General features: G+C 43.0%; 1 protein-coding gene across 2 annotated transcripts in view; it reads left to right on the top strand.

Moving 5' to 3' along the window:
* The first annotated feature begins 5,213 nt into the window (after positions 1-5,213).
* The window catches only part of TNFAIP8L3 (TNF alpha induced protein 8 like 3), a 55,485-nt gene continuing 47,742 nt past the window's right edge, over positions 5,214-12,956 (top strand). Inside the window, exons 1-2 of one of the 2 annotated variants that reach the window (XM_082769567.1) lie at positions 5,214-5,476; positions 11,066-11,141. In XM_082769567.1, coding sequence (XP_082625693.1) covers positions 5,285-5,476; positions 11,066-11,141 — 268 coding nt within the window. In that variant the 5' untranslated portion in view covers positions 5,214-5,284. The remainder of the gene's footprint in view (positions 5,477-11,065; positions 11,142-12,956) is intronic. The other variant, XM_082769568.1, reaches the window with a different exon arrangement.

Genomic DNA, 12,956 nt, shown 5'->3' with positions numbered 1-12,956 from the left:
CCCTCTCTGTGAAGAACCCCCTCCTGATGTCAAGCCTAAATTTCCCCTGCCTCAGCTTAACCCCGTTCCCGCGGGTCCTGTCACTGGTGTTAATGGAAAAAAGGTCTCCTGCCTCTCGACACCCCCTTACGAGGAAGTTGCAGACTGTGATGAGGTCTCCCCTCAGCCTCCTCTTCTTCAGGCTGAACAGGCCCAGTGACCTCAGCCGTTCTTCATACGTCTTCCCCTCCAGGCCTTTCACCATCTTCGTAGCCCTCCTCTGGACACTCTCCAACAGTTTCATGTCCTTTTTATACTGTGGTGCCCAGAACTGCACACAGTACTCGAGGTGAGGCCGCACCAGCGCAGAGTAGAGCGGGACAATCACCTCCCTTGACCTACTAGCGATGCCGTGCTTGATGCACCCCAGGACACGGTTGGCCCTCCTGGCTGCCAGGGCACACTGCTGGCTCATATTCAACTTGCTGTCTACCACGACCCCCAGATCCCTCTCTTCTAGGCTGCTCTCCAGCGTCTCATCGCCCAGTCTGTACGTGCAGCCAGGGTTTCCCCGTCCCAGGTGCAGGACCCGGCACTTGCTCTTATTGAACTTCATGCGGTTGGTGATCGCCCAGCTCTCCAACCTGTCCAGATCCCTCTGCAAGGCCTTTCCACCCTCATTCGAGTCCACAACTCCTCCAAGTTTGGTGTCATCAGCGAACTTGCTCAAAATACCTTCTATTCCTACATCCAGATCGTTTATAAAAATATTGAAAAGTACCGGCCCTAAAATGGAGCCTTGAGGGACCCCACTGGTGACCGCCCGCCAGCCTGACGCAGCCCCATTTACCATAACCCTTTGGGCCCTGCCCGTTAGCCAATTGCTCACCCATCGTATGATGTTTTTATTTAGCTGTATGGTGGACATTTTGTCCAGTAGGATCCTATGGGAAACCGTGTCAAAAGCCTTGCTGAAGTCCAAAAAAATCACATCAGCTGGTTTCCCTTGGTCCACCATACGGGTGATCTTATCATAAAAGGAAATCAGGTTAGTTAGGCAGGACCTACCCTTCACAAACCCACACGTATCTATTAAATGATGATAGCTATTACAGTGCTTTTCATGAGTACACCAGCCTGTGGGAGATGCTGCTCTGTTGAAAACACACAGTAGCAATAACACTTGGTTATGAAAGACAATACCATAAATTGTGAAGCAAAACTTTAGGGACCAGTTTTAGAAACACTACATCCGAGGGTAGACACAATGTTTAAACAATGTTAAAAAGTGATCTGTGAGATCAAAGAATATGATTTTGCATTCCTATATTTAGAACCAAAACAAAGATGTAATCCTACCCATGAGTATTCACAGTCTAAAACAGACAAGTCAAACACAAACATGGTAGTGGAGAGGAGGGTCTGTGATTTAATAGCGGAAAGAAATGAGAGACTGCTTCATGGGATAGGCTTTAAGGCTAGTTTGAAGGAGGAAAGGTTAAGCAGCAAGTCACAGAGGAAGCTGGCCAGTCTTTTACTAGGCAGAAACAGAAAACGAGTTCAGATAGGGCTTAAGGTAGGGATCAAAATATACAGGTAGAAGTCTGTGCTTCACATTTGACTTGAATAAATAAATAAATAAATAAATAAATAAATAAATAATAATAAGCATTATAATACCATTCTTACATTTATTCATACAGTAGCCCTGTATGAATAAATATATTAGATATAGATGCTATCATAGCTGGGCTACCTAAGTATTTATAATACAATTAAACTGTATCTGTATGAACATACAAGCATAATTTACAGACAGAACAGTGAAAAAAGCATGAAACCTAAAAGCTCTCACAGGCAGATCTCCAGCACTCAGTTACAAAGAGCAGGCAAAGATGGATTTCAGATAAGTTCCATATGGAATGAAGATCAAGACCAGATGGAGCTGAAATGCGAATGGAGGGGCCATACTGTGATGTAGCCGCTACAGACAGCATCATGTAACTGGGCATACCCACCACACAGGGGGCATTGCAGCCGACTACGTTACCAGCTCCCCTGGTATGTTGTATTTGTAGAGCTCTGCTGGCAAATGTATTAACTGAGTCTGGAGAAAAAAGTGTTCTCATTTCTAAATATCCTAACAATTTTTACGTCTACCCTGGTAATAAGAAAACAGTCGCAGAGCTACAGTCGGAGCTTTAGCTTATAACAATGAGTATGTAATTGCACAAATTATACTAAATGGAAAAAAAAAATCATGAAATGTCAACTTTCTCCATGTGGAGCTTTTTTTAGTGCATTTAATATGCATCTAGCTAGTACATATATTGCTGTTAATAAAGCTTTTGTGTTTCTCTCTGCATTAGTATTGTAATAAGTGGAAACTATGAAACTCAAAGATCCAAGTATATGGAATTTTCCAGGTCACATGTTAAGCCAAGTGCTGGACTCTGCTGGACAGACAACATTAAAAGGGAAAAAAAAAATGAATTCTAACCATATGTTTTGAAATGAAACAATATACTCATTCTGTTACAGCTGAAGGCTTCAATGACTGCTTTACAATTACCAGCAATAAAGAGGGAAAGTAATATTGAAATAGCATTTGCTGTGGAATAGAAAGTAATTACAGCATAGAAATGAGAATGCCCAATGTATATATCACAAGTCTGACGCAATACAGTATTGTTATACCATTTCCATCACAATATTTATTGGTTTGCTTATACAAGAATAAATAAATAAATAAAAATGACAAGAATTAGAATATGTGGGATTCAGTTTTCACGTTAACTGTCCCAGGCCAAGACTTCCGTGTTTCAGAAGATCATGAAAAACAATCTGTCCTTTTACCAACTGAACTATGATTAGAGAAGTAAGACTATTAAGAGTTTAACATGTAAGCACAATTACAGTAAAAAGTCCACACAGAAAATTGGGTAAAGCTAGTGCCTATAATATCTTGGAAGTGCAGATACAGCTGCATTGTGCTAAGCTCATTACATGACACAGAATACATCATACCAGGCAGCCCTCTTGGCTACTGGAGAGACAGAATGTGCTCCACTGCACATACACCCCTGCAGCAACCATTTTGTTTTTTGCTTACCAAATTACACTGATTGTCATTAGAAAGTCAGAATTTGTCCAGGTTGGAAATTACCATTAGAATTTCACACAACCCAAGACAGTCCAAAAAATAAATTGAATTTAAATACAAACTTACTCTTCCCATTACACTTAAACCACCATCTTCTTTTACTGGGGAGGGATTTTAGTTTCAATTCCTACTGGTAAAAAGCAAATAAAGAAAGCAAGAGAGACACAGATTGAACTCTTTCCAGCTTTCAGATTCTGTTCTTGGTGCAGACTTTGGGATTATCTTTTGTGACTGTTAAACTTTTGTGACTGTTAAACTGTTAAGCAGCAGGTGTTTTCCTGCTGCTATGTCATTTGCATCATGCGTGTAGATTCCCTGTAATCAATACATTGTGCACAACAATTCAGATTTTGCATTTGTTCTTCCTCACAATGGAATCACAGATTCACTAAAATTTAAATGTTATTTCTCATACTAACTTATGGGATTGTAATCAGCAGTAATGCCATTTAAAATTTAATGAAAGCGATTACAAACAAAAGTCAAAGTTTGTTTCCATGGAACTGAAAACAAAGGCACTCTCTTAATACTACAGACCCAGTATCTGACAGCAACTTGCCAAATTGTTTTACATCTACTTTCCACTCTAGACATTGAAGATTTTTGTCAAAATTTGCTAAATAAGAAAATAAGCAAATGGAAACTAAGTCTTTTATACCAAGTTAAATCTTGAAAACTGCCTAAATTCAAGATAACTGCCTAAATTCAAGATACCAGGGCGTATTCCAGAGCCATTCTATAACCATTTTAGAGTTATTCTAGAACTTTTGACGTCCCAGTGTTGAAAGTTGCAGGTGTGTTTTGTTGTTGCTTTTTTTGTTTGTTTATTTTTGTCACAGTACACAGTAACAGAGAAAGTCTTTATTAAGAATGTTAGACATAGTCTGATGACAATAGATAACTACATATACACAGCTTCAAAGCAATGTCCAGGTATTATTTTGTCCAGCAGCACCAAGATGTGCATGTTTGAGAGCAGTTACAGAGGAAGGAAGGAAGGAAGGAAGGAAGGAAGGAAGGAAGGAAGGAAGGAAGGAAGGAAGGAAGGAAGGAAGGAAGGAAGGAAGGAAGGAAGGAAGGAAGGAAGGAAGGAAGGAAGGAAGGAAGGAAGGAGGGAGGGAGGGAGGGAGGGAGGAAGGAAGGAAGGGAGGAAGGAGGGAGGGAGGGAGGATCTGTGGTCTACTGGTCTACTACTACTACTCCCTGGGCTGGAGACTGTGGTAGTCTACAGACAGGGCACTGGCTGGCTCTCATGACATGGCATACCCGAGGCTCAGATAAATCTATGAGGCCTGTTTTAGGCTGATATTTGGTTCCCAGATAGAAAAGTTGTCTTGCTACTTTCCTGGGACTTTTGCATTAGAATTAAGGTAAAAAACAAAGAAGTAGGAAGAAAAAAAAAAAAAAAAAGAAAGAAAAGAAAAAAGAAAAAAAAAGTAGAAGAGCAGCCAGGGACAGAGACCTACCCAAGCTTGTCAGAACTGATCAAGTGTCCTCAACCACCTCAATTAGGAGATGGCTCAGGGCTGTAGTAGCCTGCGGGACATGTGCAGTGTGCAATGTGGTCTAAACTATAAAGTTTTCAGAGTTCAAAATGATCTCCTGACATAGCCTTTACCAAACGTTGCCAGCAAGCAACAGCGAACTGGCAGCTCCAAAATTCACTTCGATACTCCCCCGGGCATTTGCTGAGTGCTATGTATCTGCTGGCCTCCACCGCTCTAATGACAGATTGTAAAGAAAACAGAGAGATTAAGGGGAGGGAGCTGTGAAGAGAGAAAGCAATGACTGAAGGTAGGGGCTATGCCCACAAGCAAAGACAGCCCGTGTGAAGGACCGTCACTTCGGTCCTTCCCACACCCCGTAGCTCTGCCTCTGGAGCCGACCCCGAGCCCACAAAGGGGAGACCACAGCCGCCGGGATGCCTCCGGGTAGCCCCACTCCACATCCCTGAGGCGGCAGCGGGCCCGAGGCCGCGGCCACAGCCGCGAGGCCAGGGAGGCACGGGCGGCTCCGAAGTTGCGTAACAGGCTGCAAGAGGAGCCCGGCTCTCCGCCGCGCCCCCGCTGCCTCCTCCCCTCGCCGGAGCCCGCCCGTCTCCGCGCCCCTTTGGCAGCCAATGGCACTGAGCGGGGTGGCTGCATGTGGTGGCGCCGACCCAGCGCCCGGGCTGGGAGGAGAGGAGGAGGCAGCAGGCGCCGCTGGTCTCTCGCTCCCCCGCTCCGGGCTCTCCTGACAGCGGCGGCCAGCTTCGGTCCCTCCGCCCCGCCGGTACCCGCAGCATGGACTCGGACTCCGGGGAGCTCAGCGAAGGCGAGCTGGTCTCACCTGCAGGTAAGGGGGGAGATGCTGCCTGCGGGACCGCTGCCGGCCGGCCGGGGTATGACTGAGGGAAGGGGTTCACCGCACCGCCGCCGCCGCCTCGGAGCACTTCGCACGGCAGCGGCCGTGCCGTGCCGAGGGGCTGCGCGCGGGGACGGTGCCGCTGTGGCGAACGGGCGGCTGCCGCCCGGCACCAGCCCCTCCAGCCGCCCGGCCTCTCGGGAGGGTAGGCACCGGGCAGAGGCGAGCAGCGTCCCGCTGCCCCACTCAGGAGGGGTCCGGCCTGGCTCCTCCTTGCCTCCTGCCCCGACTAGGGAAGAGAGCTGCCTTGCAGCTCGTGCAGTTCAGGCATGTCGTGCCGGGCGGTTGAATTAGCAGCGCTGGCATCAATCCGATCCATTGTACCTTATGTCCAGAGGCTGCAAAGTTCTCCGGGTTTGGCTAGTTTCTTGCTGCCACTACAGTTAGCCTGTGTGCAGGAGGGGGGGACTGCTCCTCAGAGACCAGGCATGCCGGGCCCCCAGGCCGCTCAGTTTCTGGTTTCAAGAGTCCTAACTTGTCCCCCCCCAAAAAAAACATAAAAGTGCTGCTGTTCTGCTGCAGCCTGCATAGTTCTTAGATGAGACAGAAGGAGAAAATAAAAACAAACATCTTTCTGCCATTTCCAAATTTCCACATTCCTAAGTCCTACGCAAAGCAGCAGCAAACCGTTGCTGATGTGCTGTAATCAAAGGGTGTCCCATGTAAGCAGTAAATGGGGCCAAACTTGCCTCAAGCCCTGTATGTATAGAAGTAGATTTGTGCTACCAGCACTGGCAACCAGCTCAGGGCCACCCCTTGCCCCTCCACACATACCTTCAGTCGGCGGCATTACCACCGTCGGGATGGGGCTGCGGTACTGTCACACGTGGCTGGCCCAGGACAGGCACTGGGCGAGAACGGGCACGAGGAGCAGGAGGGACACATGTGACCCCAGCTTCCCAGAGGGGAAGTCACGGGTACCTTCTCTGAAGGTGTTTAACTGGCAGGAGACAAGCAAGCGCAACTGGAATAGTGTCAGGAGCTGTCATAGAGATCATCGTAAACACAGATAGAAAGTTACTGCGCTACATCATGAGATCATCTTTGAGAAAAATCTAAGCTAGACAGATCGTGATGAAAATGTCATTTTATCCCAGCTGTCATCTCCTCCTCCTCTTCCTCATCCCCTCCAAAAAAAAAAAAAAGGTTTCTACACCAAACATTTTAACCCATTAAAAAAAAAAAAAAAGTGCCAAATAATCTGTGAAATCTTTTAACTGTCCTATTAATGCAGGAGTGATGAACAACTGAAGGAAATCGTAAAGGGAACCTGCTTTCAGCAAGGGGAGTGGACTCGATCTCCATAGGGCCCTTCCAGCCCCTACGATTCTGTGATAAAATAAATAGGTGTCATCTTGTCTAGCCTAACATACGCTTCAGACCAATCCAGTTTTAACTACTAATGGTGTTTGTTCTTGGCATTTTGTTTTTTATTTTCTTACTCAAAATCTAAAGAAATAAGACTATTAAGAGGTTGTACAACTTCTTATGGTCACAGAGCTCAGTTATGCTGAAAGTACTAACAAAGACCACCAACAGTTGCACTTTTCATCCAAATATACAAAGCAGTGCACGGAGTGTAAATTACAAGCATTACATTTATAGAGAAATTAATGTGATATAGCTCTTGCCAACAACTTGCTCCTGTTGCAAATAGATTTTCCTTTTAAATAAATTAAAAATAACTATAGATTGCCATAAGTGCTTTTTATGTCATCACTTGCTAGCTGCCAAGAACTGATGTTCATTGTTCTCCTCTACACCTTTTCCTTCCTTGTACTAAGAGAAGAAAAATTTGGTATTTTGGCCATACGTGGCATGTGCCAATGCAGTAGAACAAAACTGGAACAGAGTGAGAACTTAGTGGTTTTGTCTTAACGGGTTGCAATCAGTCTTTCCTAAACTAAAGAATTATTACATGCTGTTTGTATCCCCCATCATCCCCTTCTGATTTATTTTTTTTAGATTTCATTTGGTCTCTTTTCTGTACTCTGACATATGTGCAGTGCTGTATCTCTCTGGCCGTGGGTGTTCAGGCATCCTGCTGTCAGTCACTGCTGCAGTCACGGAAACAGAGGGGCTGCAGCATGGGTTTCAGTCACCACCTTGCTCAGGGAACTGTCATACCCCACAGACCTAGTGACCAGGGGCATTCTGCCTGCAGATTAATAGGGCAAGCAGAGAGCCTTGGATAAATATTCAAGATGAAGTCCTAGTAATGGTCTGATTGTGGGCAGTGAGTATGGAACAGGTAGGGTTTTGTACTGGAAGTGACACATCAACTTGAACGTCTAGCTTATTCTCCTTTAACCAGCCTCCACACCTAAAGTACATAAAGCAATGACTTCACCTTGCACAGCTATAAGCCTGTTATGGCCACTGCCCACTTTTCAAGTTGTCCAACTGCTCAAACCCAGTACGGTAATTTCTCTCTAGGGCTTCACGATGCTAATGCAATACAGATGTTTAAAAGCACATCCATCCCACTTAAGGGCTTGCATTCCTCCTACGGTACGTACTGAGCTTTCTGCTCTGTCCTACTGGAACAGCCCCTCTACCATTGCTGGGACATGGGCAGCGTGAACAGGACAGGACAGCAAGGTTCCTTGCGCACCCCCACCATCTGCCACACGTGCTTGACTTCCAAGAGCCAGCTGGAGTCTTGCTCTGAGATCCCAGCAGCCTCATTTCCTTTAATAGCCCACTTAAAGCTAAGTCTCCAAGGAAGCAGAAGTATTTTTTCATGTCTTCTGAATCTGTTGTCATGATAGCATCTTTATATTTCTTTGGTGCAAGCAAAATGTTCCTTATATGTGAGTATCTTAAAATACTAGCTGTACTTAAAAACACCACAAAAACAAAAACCCCACACCTCAGCACACAAGAACATTCAGCTCCACAACCTTGGCTTCCATCAGACCAGACTCCTCACACCCATCCATTACTGCTTTGTATTGAGTTGGCTGTATAGCCAAAGATCACATTTTTCCCCCTCAAAAAATTACTCATGAGTTGACCCCTAGTTAAAAATAAATAAATAAATAAATAAAAAATAAACAGATCTTCATGATTTTTTTTTCTTTCCAGAATCTGTACCTTGTAATTAAAAATAAGAAAAATATATATATATGCTTACTAGCACTACCTTTGGTAAAGTTTCTCAAATTTTATTCTGTGACAGTAGTGTTTCTTGTCCTAAATATAAGCTTTCAGAATATGAATGAGTAATCCTAGAACAGAACATTGTTCACATTTTATGTCCACCTATTCAGAGGTGTGTTTTTTTTGTTTGTTTTGTTTTTGTTTTTGTTTTTGTTTTTAAAAAAAGTTCTTCAGAAGAGCAGTGGATTTTTTTTCTAGTTCTTTCACAGGCACCCTGCCACATGAAAGTATGATTCTCTGTGCCATCTTTTAAACTAACATTTCACAAAAATCCAGGTCATCTCCAGCAGCAATGATTTAGCAGTGGCTTTGAGAATTCTCCATGCAAGTGAAAGGCAACAGACCTTCATTTGGAGTGCATTGTCCTAGGTTCCTCAGCTAAAACAGGCAGGAATTCTGCCATATAGTTCTAATGCAATATTGCTTTAAGCCTTTCTACAAGCTACTAGGTCAGAACATAGGTTTCCATGCTTATTTAATGAACTATTATGCTACACTAGCATATGATATCTAGATGCTTAAGTACCTGTATTGTCTCTGAACCAATATATTTTTTTTATTTTTAATAAATTTACCTTATCCCAGAGAATGAACTGTTGCCAGTGCCTTCTTTCCCACTGAAGTCAAGAGAAATTTGTCCTAGGAAAAAGAGCAACTTGTGCTCCAAGTAGAGCTCTAAAGTGGTGATAGGATTTTTTTTTGGAACATTAACACTGTGGAGCCTACAGGTTTGTGTGATGCCAGGGAGAACAAGATGAAAACAACCTTATCACCAGCCTGGCATCCATAAAGAAAGTGGGAGTTTTATATTCTTCAGCAGGGCCAAGATCTTACCCTGTGACTCCCAGCGCAAAAAGATTAACACATTTTAAATTTGATCAATTATCTGAACTCTACCCTGATGAATAAACATGCTCTTAGTAAAAACAACAACAGATTTAAACATTACTTAATGCTGTAAAACAGCCACAGCAGACGTGAATAATGTTTTTGGACCTGTAATATTATTTGATTCACAATGCTTAGAAAATAATGCTTTCTGGAAATAATTTATCATGGTATGTAAACTGTCTGTACATTTGTGATATTTATCTTTTGAGCCTTTTGCATATTTTAACACCATTTTACACAGCTAAATGCCATTGAAGTGTTAATATAATATACCCTTGTAAACAGAAGATTAATTAGAGAGTTCCATAAGATATGTGGCACTATGCAAAAACTGTTGAAGACATCGCATAAGTGCAAATAGGCATTTTGTAATTCTCTTCACAGTATCTTGCTGGTCATTTTATTTTATTTTACATTTAAATCATGACAAAGTATCCTTTGCCTGAGGGAATGCCTGTGTCTTTGAATAGGGAGAATTTTAAGAAAATGTTTCACTTTTTATGTAAAAGGTCCAAGTCACATATGCCAAAAAATTTACTGGACTTTAGACAAGCAAGCAGAAGTGGTAGATAGCAGCATGTTGTAAGTTTTGAAGCTAGAAAAAACAAAACAAAACAAAACTCACTATTTTTAGTAGAAGCTGCAGACTCTACTGAATGCTTCTGAATTAAGTGCTTTCTACCAGCTAACAAAGGACTCTCTCTCCCTTCCCTTCTGCTGAAAAAGAAAAAAAGCTAGTTGAAAAGAGATGGACAGAGAAGAACTAGCATGTCTGAGGGTCCCATACCCTAATCCTTCTTAAAGAGCTTAGATCAAACTGCCAACTAAGGCAAGCGTAGCAGAGACACTCAGATACAAGATAGAGCAGGCAAGCGACACCTCAGGGTCATAAGGCAATTCCCACGAAAGAGGAGCAGCCAGGGCAGGCGCATGACCTGAGAGCCTGACTGGGTAAGTTTTCTCGAACCATTCTACTCTTCCCTCCAGGAAAAACATGGGCTTTCTGGGATTTACATACAGACCCCTCCTTAGCAAAATGACTGTCAGACTGGGTGCCTTATCAAACTGGGAAAACAAACAAACAAACAAACAAACACCTTCAAAAGGCAAGAATCCACTCGTGCTGTGTTCTAGTACATTAGTACAAACCACAAATAATCCTATTTTTGTTAAGCTGAATAGACAATATGGTTGAGTAGGTCAACCTGTTCAGGCTTCTGTTTTTTAAAATCAAGTGGAAATACGAACTTCATGAAACACTTCACTGAAACCAAAGGTCACCTGCTTGAGCATCTGTGGACCAGGCTGCTAAGCAGCAGCAGTGGATAGCATATGAAATAATACCCTTTTTCAGTAGCTTTGATGTGCTCCAGTATGGAATTTGTACCTTAAGAAAAACTCATCCTTCCTGCACTTACCAAAAATGAAAAACAAAGATCTTCAAGATTTTCCTCCTACATTTGGCAGGATGGCATATCGAACCATGCGGTCTCAGAAGGACCAGTCACCATGAAGCAGACTGACTCTCGGGCAGTGAGAACAGGTACATAAAGGATCTCATGTTATCTTACTGAATAAATATTTGAGATTCTTCATCAGAATTCCTTACTTTCAGGGCAGAGCATGCTAGTGCCAAACAGACACACAAATGGCAGACAAAAGCCAGCCATGACTTCACCAAATCAAACAGCTCATGTTTCTCAGGCACAGAAATAGACTTTACACTTAGATGAATATACATGTATGAAGGGCCCTAAACTGAGGTGTTCATACCTAAATATATGTTTCTAGCAGTCTGAACAGAAAGTCTCTACTTTAAAAAATAAAATAAAATAAAATAAAATAAAATAAAATAAAATAAAATAAAATAAAATAAAATAAAATAAAATAAAATAAAATAAAATAAAATAAAGTGGATATGGACAAACCTTGGAGCAAACATTTGACACGAGTTCATAGATGGGAATATGAAGCTGTACCCTGTCACAGAAGTCAGTGGCTATTCCTGTCTGCTCTGCCAAAAGCCTGGAATGACAGTGGGTTTCATTTCATAGGACATTTTGGCAATAGCATATGTGCTGTATAAAGCTATATACATATCTCCTCAAAAATAACTCATACTTTGAAGAGATGTGTCTTTCATCTTTCTTTGCATCTACACCAAAGTCTAAAAAGTCATGGCAGGAAGAGTAGGTCACTTTTTTTTTTTTTTTTTTTTTTTTTTTTTTGGTAAAGAAAGAAAAAAGAACAAAGCTATAAGCCCTAGGTAAAAAGGAAGATGGTAGGCCAGGTGGATTCACAAGTACATCAGCCTAGGTGGGAGGGAGTTCTAAAGACCTGGCCTTCCTGAAAAGCCATTTGGCTGTTTGCATTTTACTTGGTATCACTTGGGGTGACAGGCCCGGTCAGGTCCCAGGAAAGTAGGTGAACCCTCTACCTTCCTAAAAGCACTTACTGTCATTTCTCATAAGCTAAGCGAAGCCTGGCTGTGGGCCCAATCAGTGGTACACTAAACTGTTCATCTATTAATATATCTTTTGTCACTGTTCCAGCCCATGCCAGATAGCCTCCCACAAAATGTCCTGGCATGAGATGGAAGATAATAGTGGCCAGTATGAATTAAACATTTGCAGTGTGGGAAAGAATTCAGCTTGCATCCAGATGGCCGTACTCTAGTGTGTACTACAGGTTCTGTCCCAGTTTACTTACAGATGTAGACCCAGTGGTCAGAGCAGGCTGCAGCCTTTGCCATGACAGTGACTTCTGGTGCACCACTTGTAGGTGTCCAGGCTGGTGGGTTGCTTGTGGGCCTCTCTCAGAGCAGCTACCTTGGGCTACAAACAGGGTTTGGAGCCTTGCCCAGTCAGAGTTGAGTTATTTGCCATTTCCCCGCAGAAATCTCTTTGCCAGTTAGCTTCTGTCAGCATCTTATACGCTGACAGAAGTTTAGTTCAGGGAGACCTGTGGAAAGCTGGGACAAAGTTGCTGCGGTAATTATGATTTGGGTCTGTGGTATAAAACTTCCTCTTGAGAAGCCAAGCTGAGCTCAGGCCCTGCCTGGTAGCCAATGATTTTCTATTCTTAAAGGCAGCCATCTTAAATGAAATAGACTGCAAAGAGTAAAAGTTACTTCTCTGTCCTTTCCAGTGGGCATTAATTCCTGCTTGGTAGAGATTCTGCTGTCTGTCAAAGTTTGGTATGCTGTCTAGCCTCCCTAGCCGAGGTTTGACTAACATCCATCAGCATAATAACAGATGGAAGATTATTTCAACCTATGATATTTTGCCATAAAGACATTCCTTTGGTCTTCTTACTGGTGCTGTTTAATATGAAATGTAATCTTATGAAACACAAACAG

The sequence above is a fragment of the Aythya marila genome (assembly GCF_965140915.1).
Source record: "Aythya marila genome assembly, chromosome: 11".
Lineage (NCBI taxonomy): Eukaryota > Metazoa > Chordata > Aves > Anseriformes > Anatidae > Aythya > Aythya marila.
This window is presented reverse-complemented; position numbering and strand designations above follow the sequence as displayed.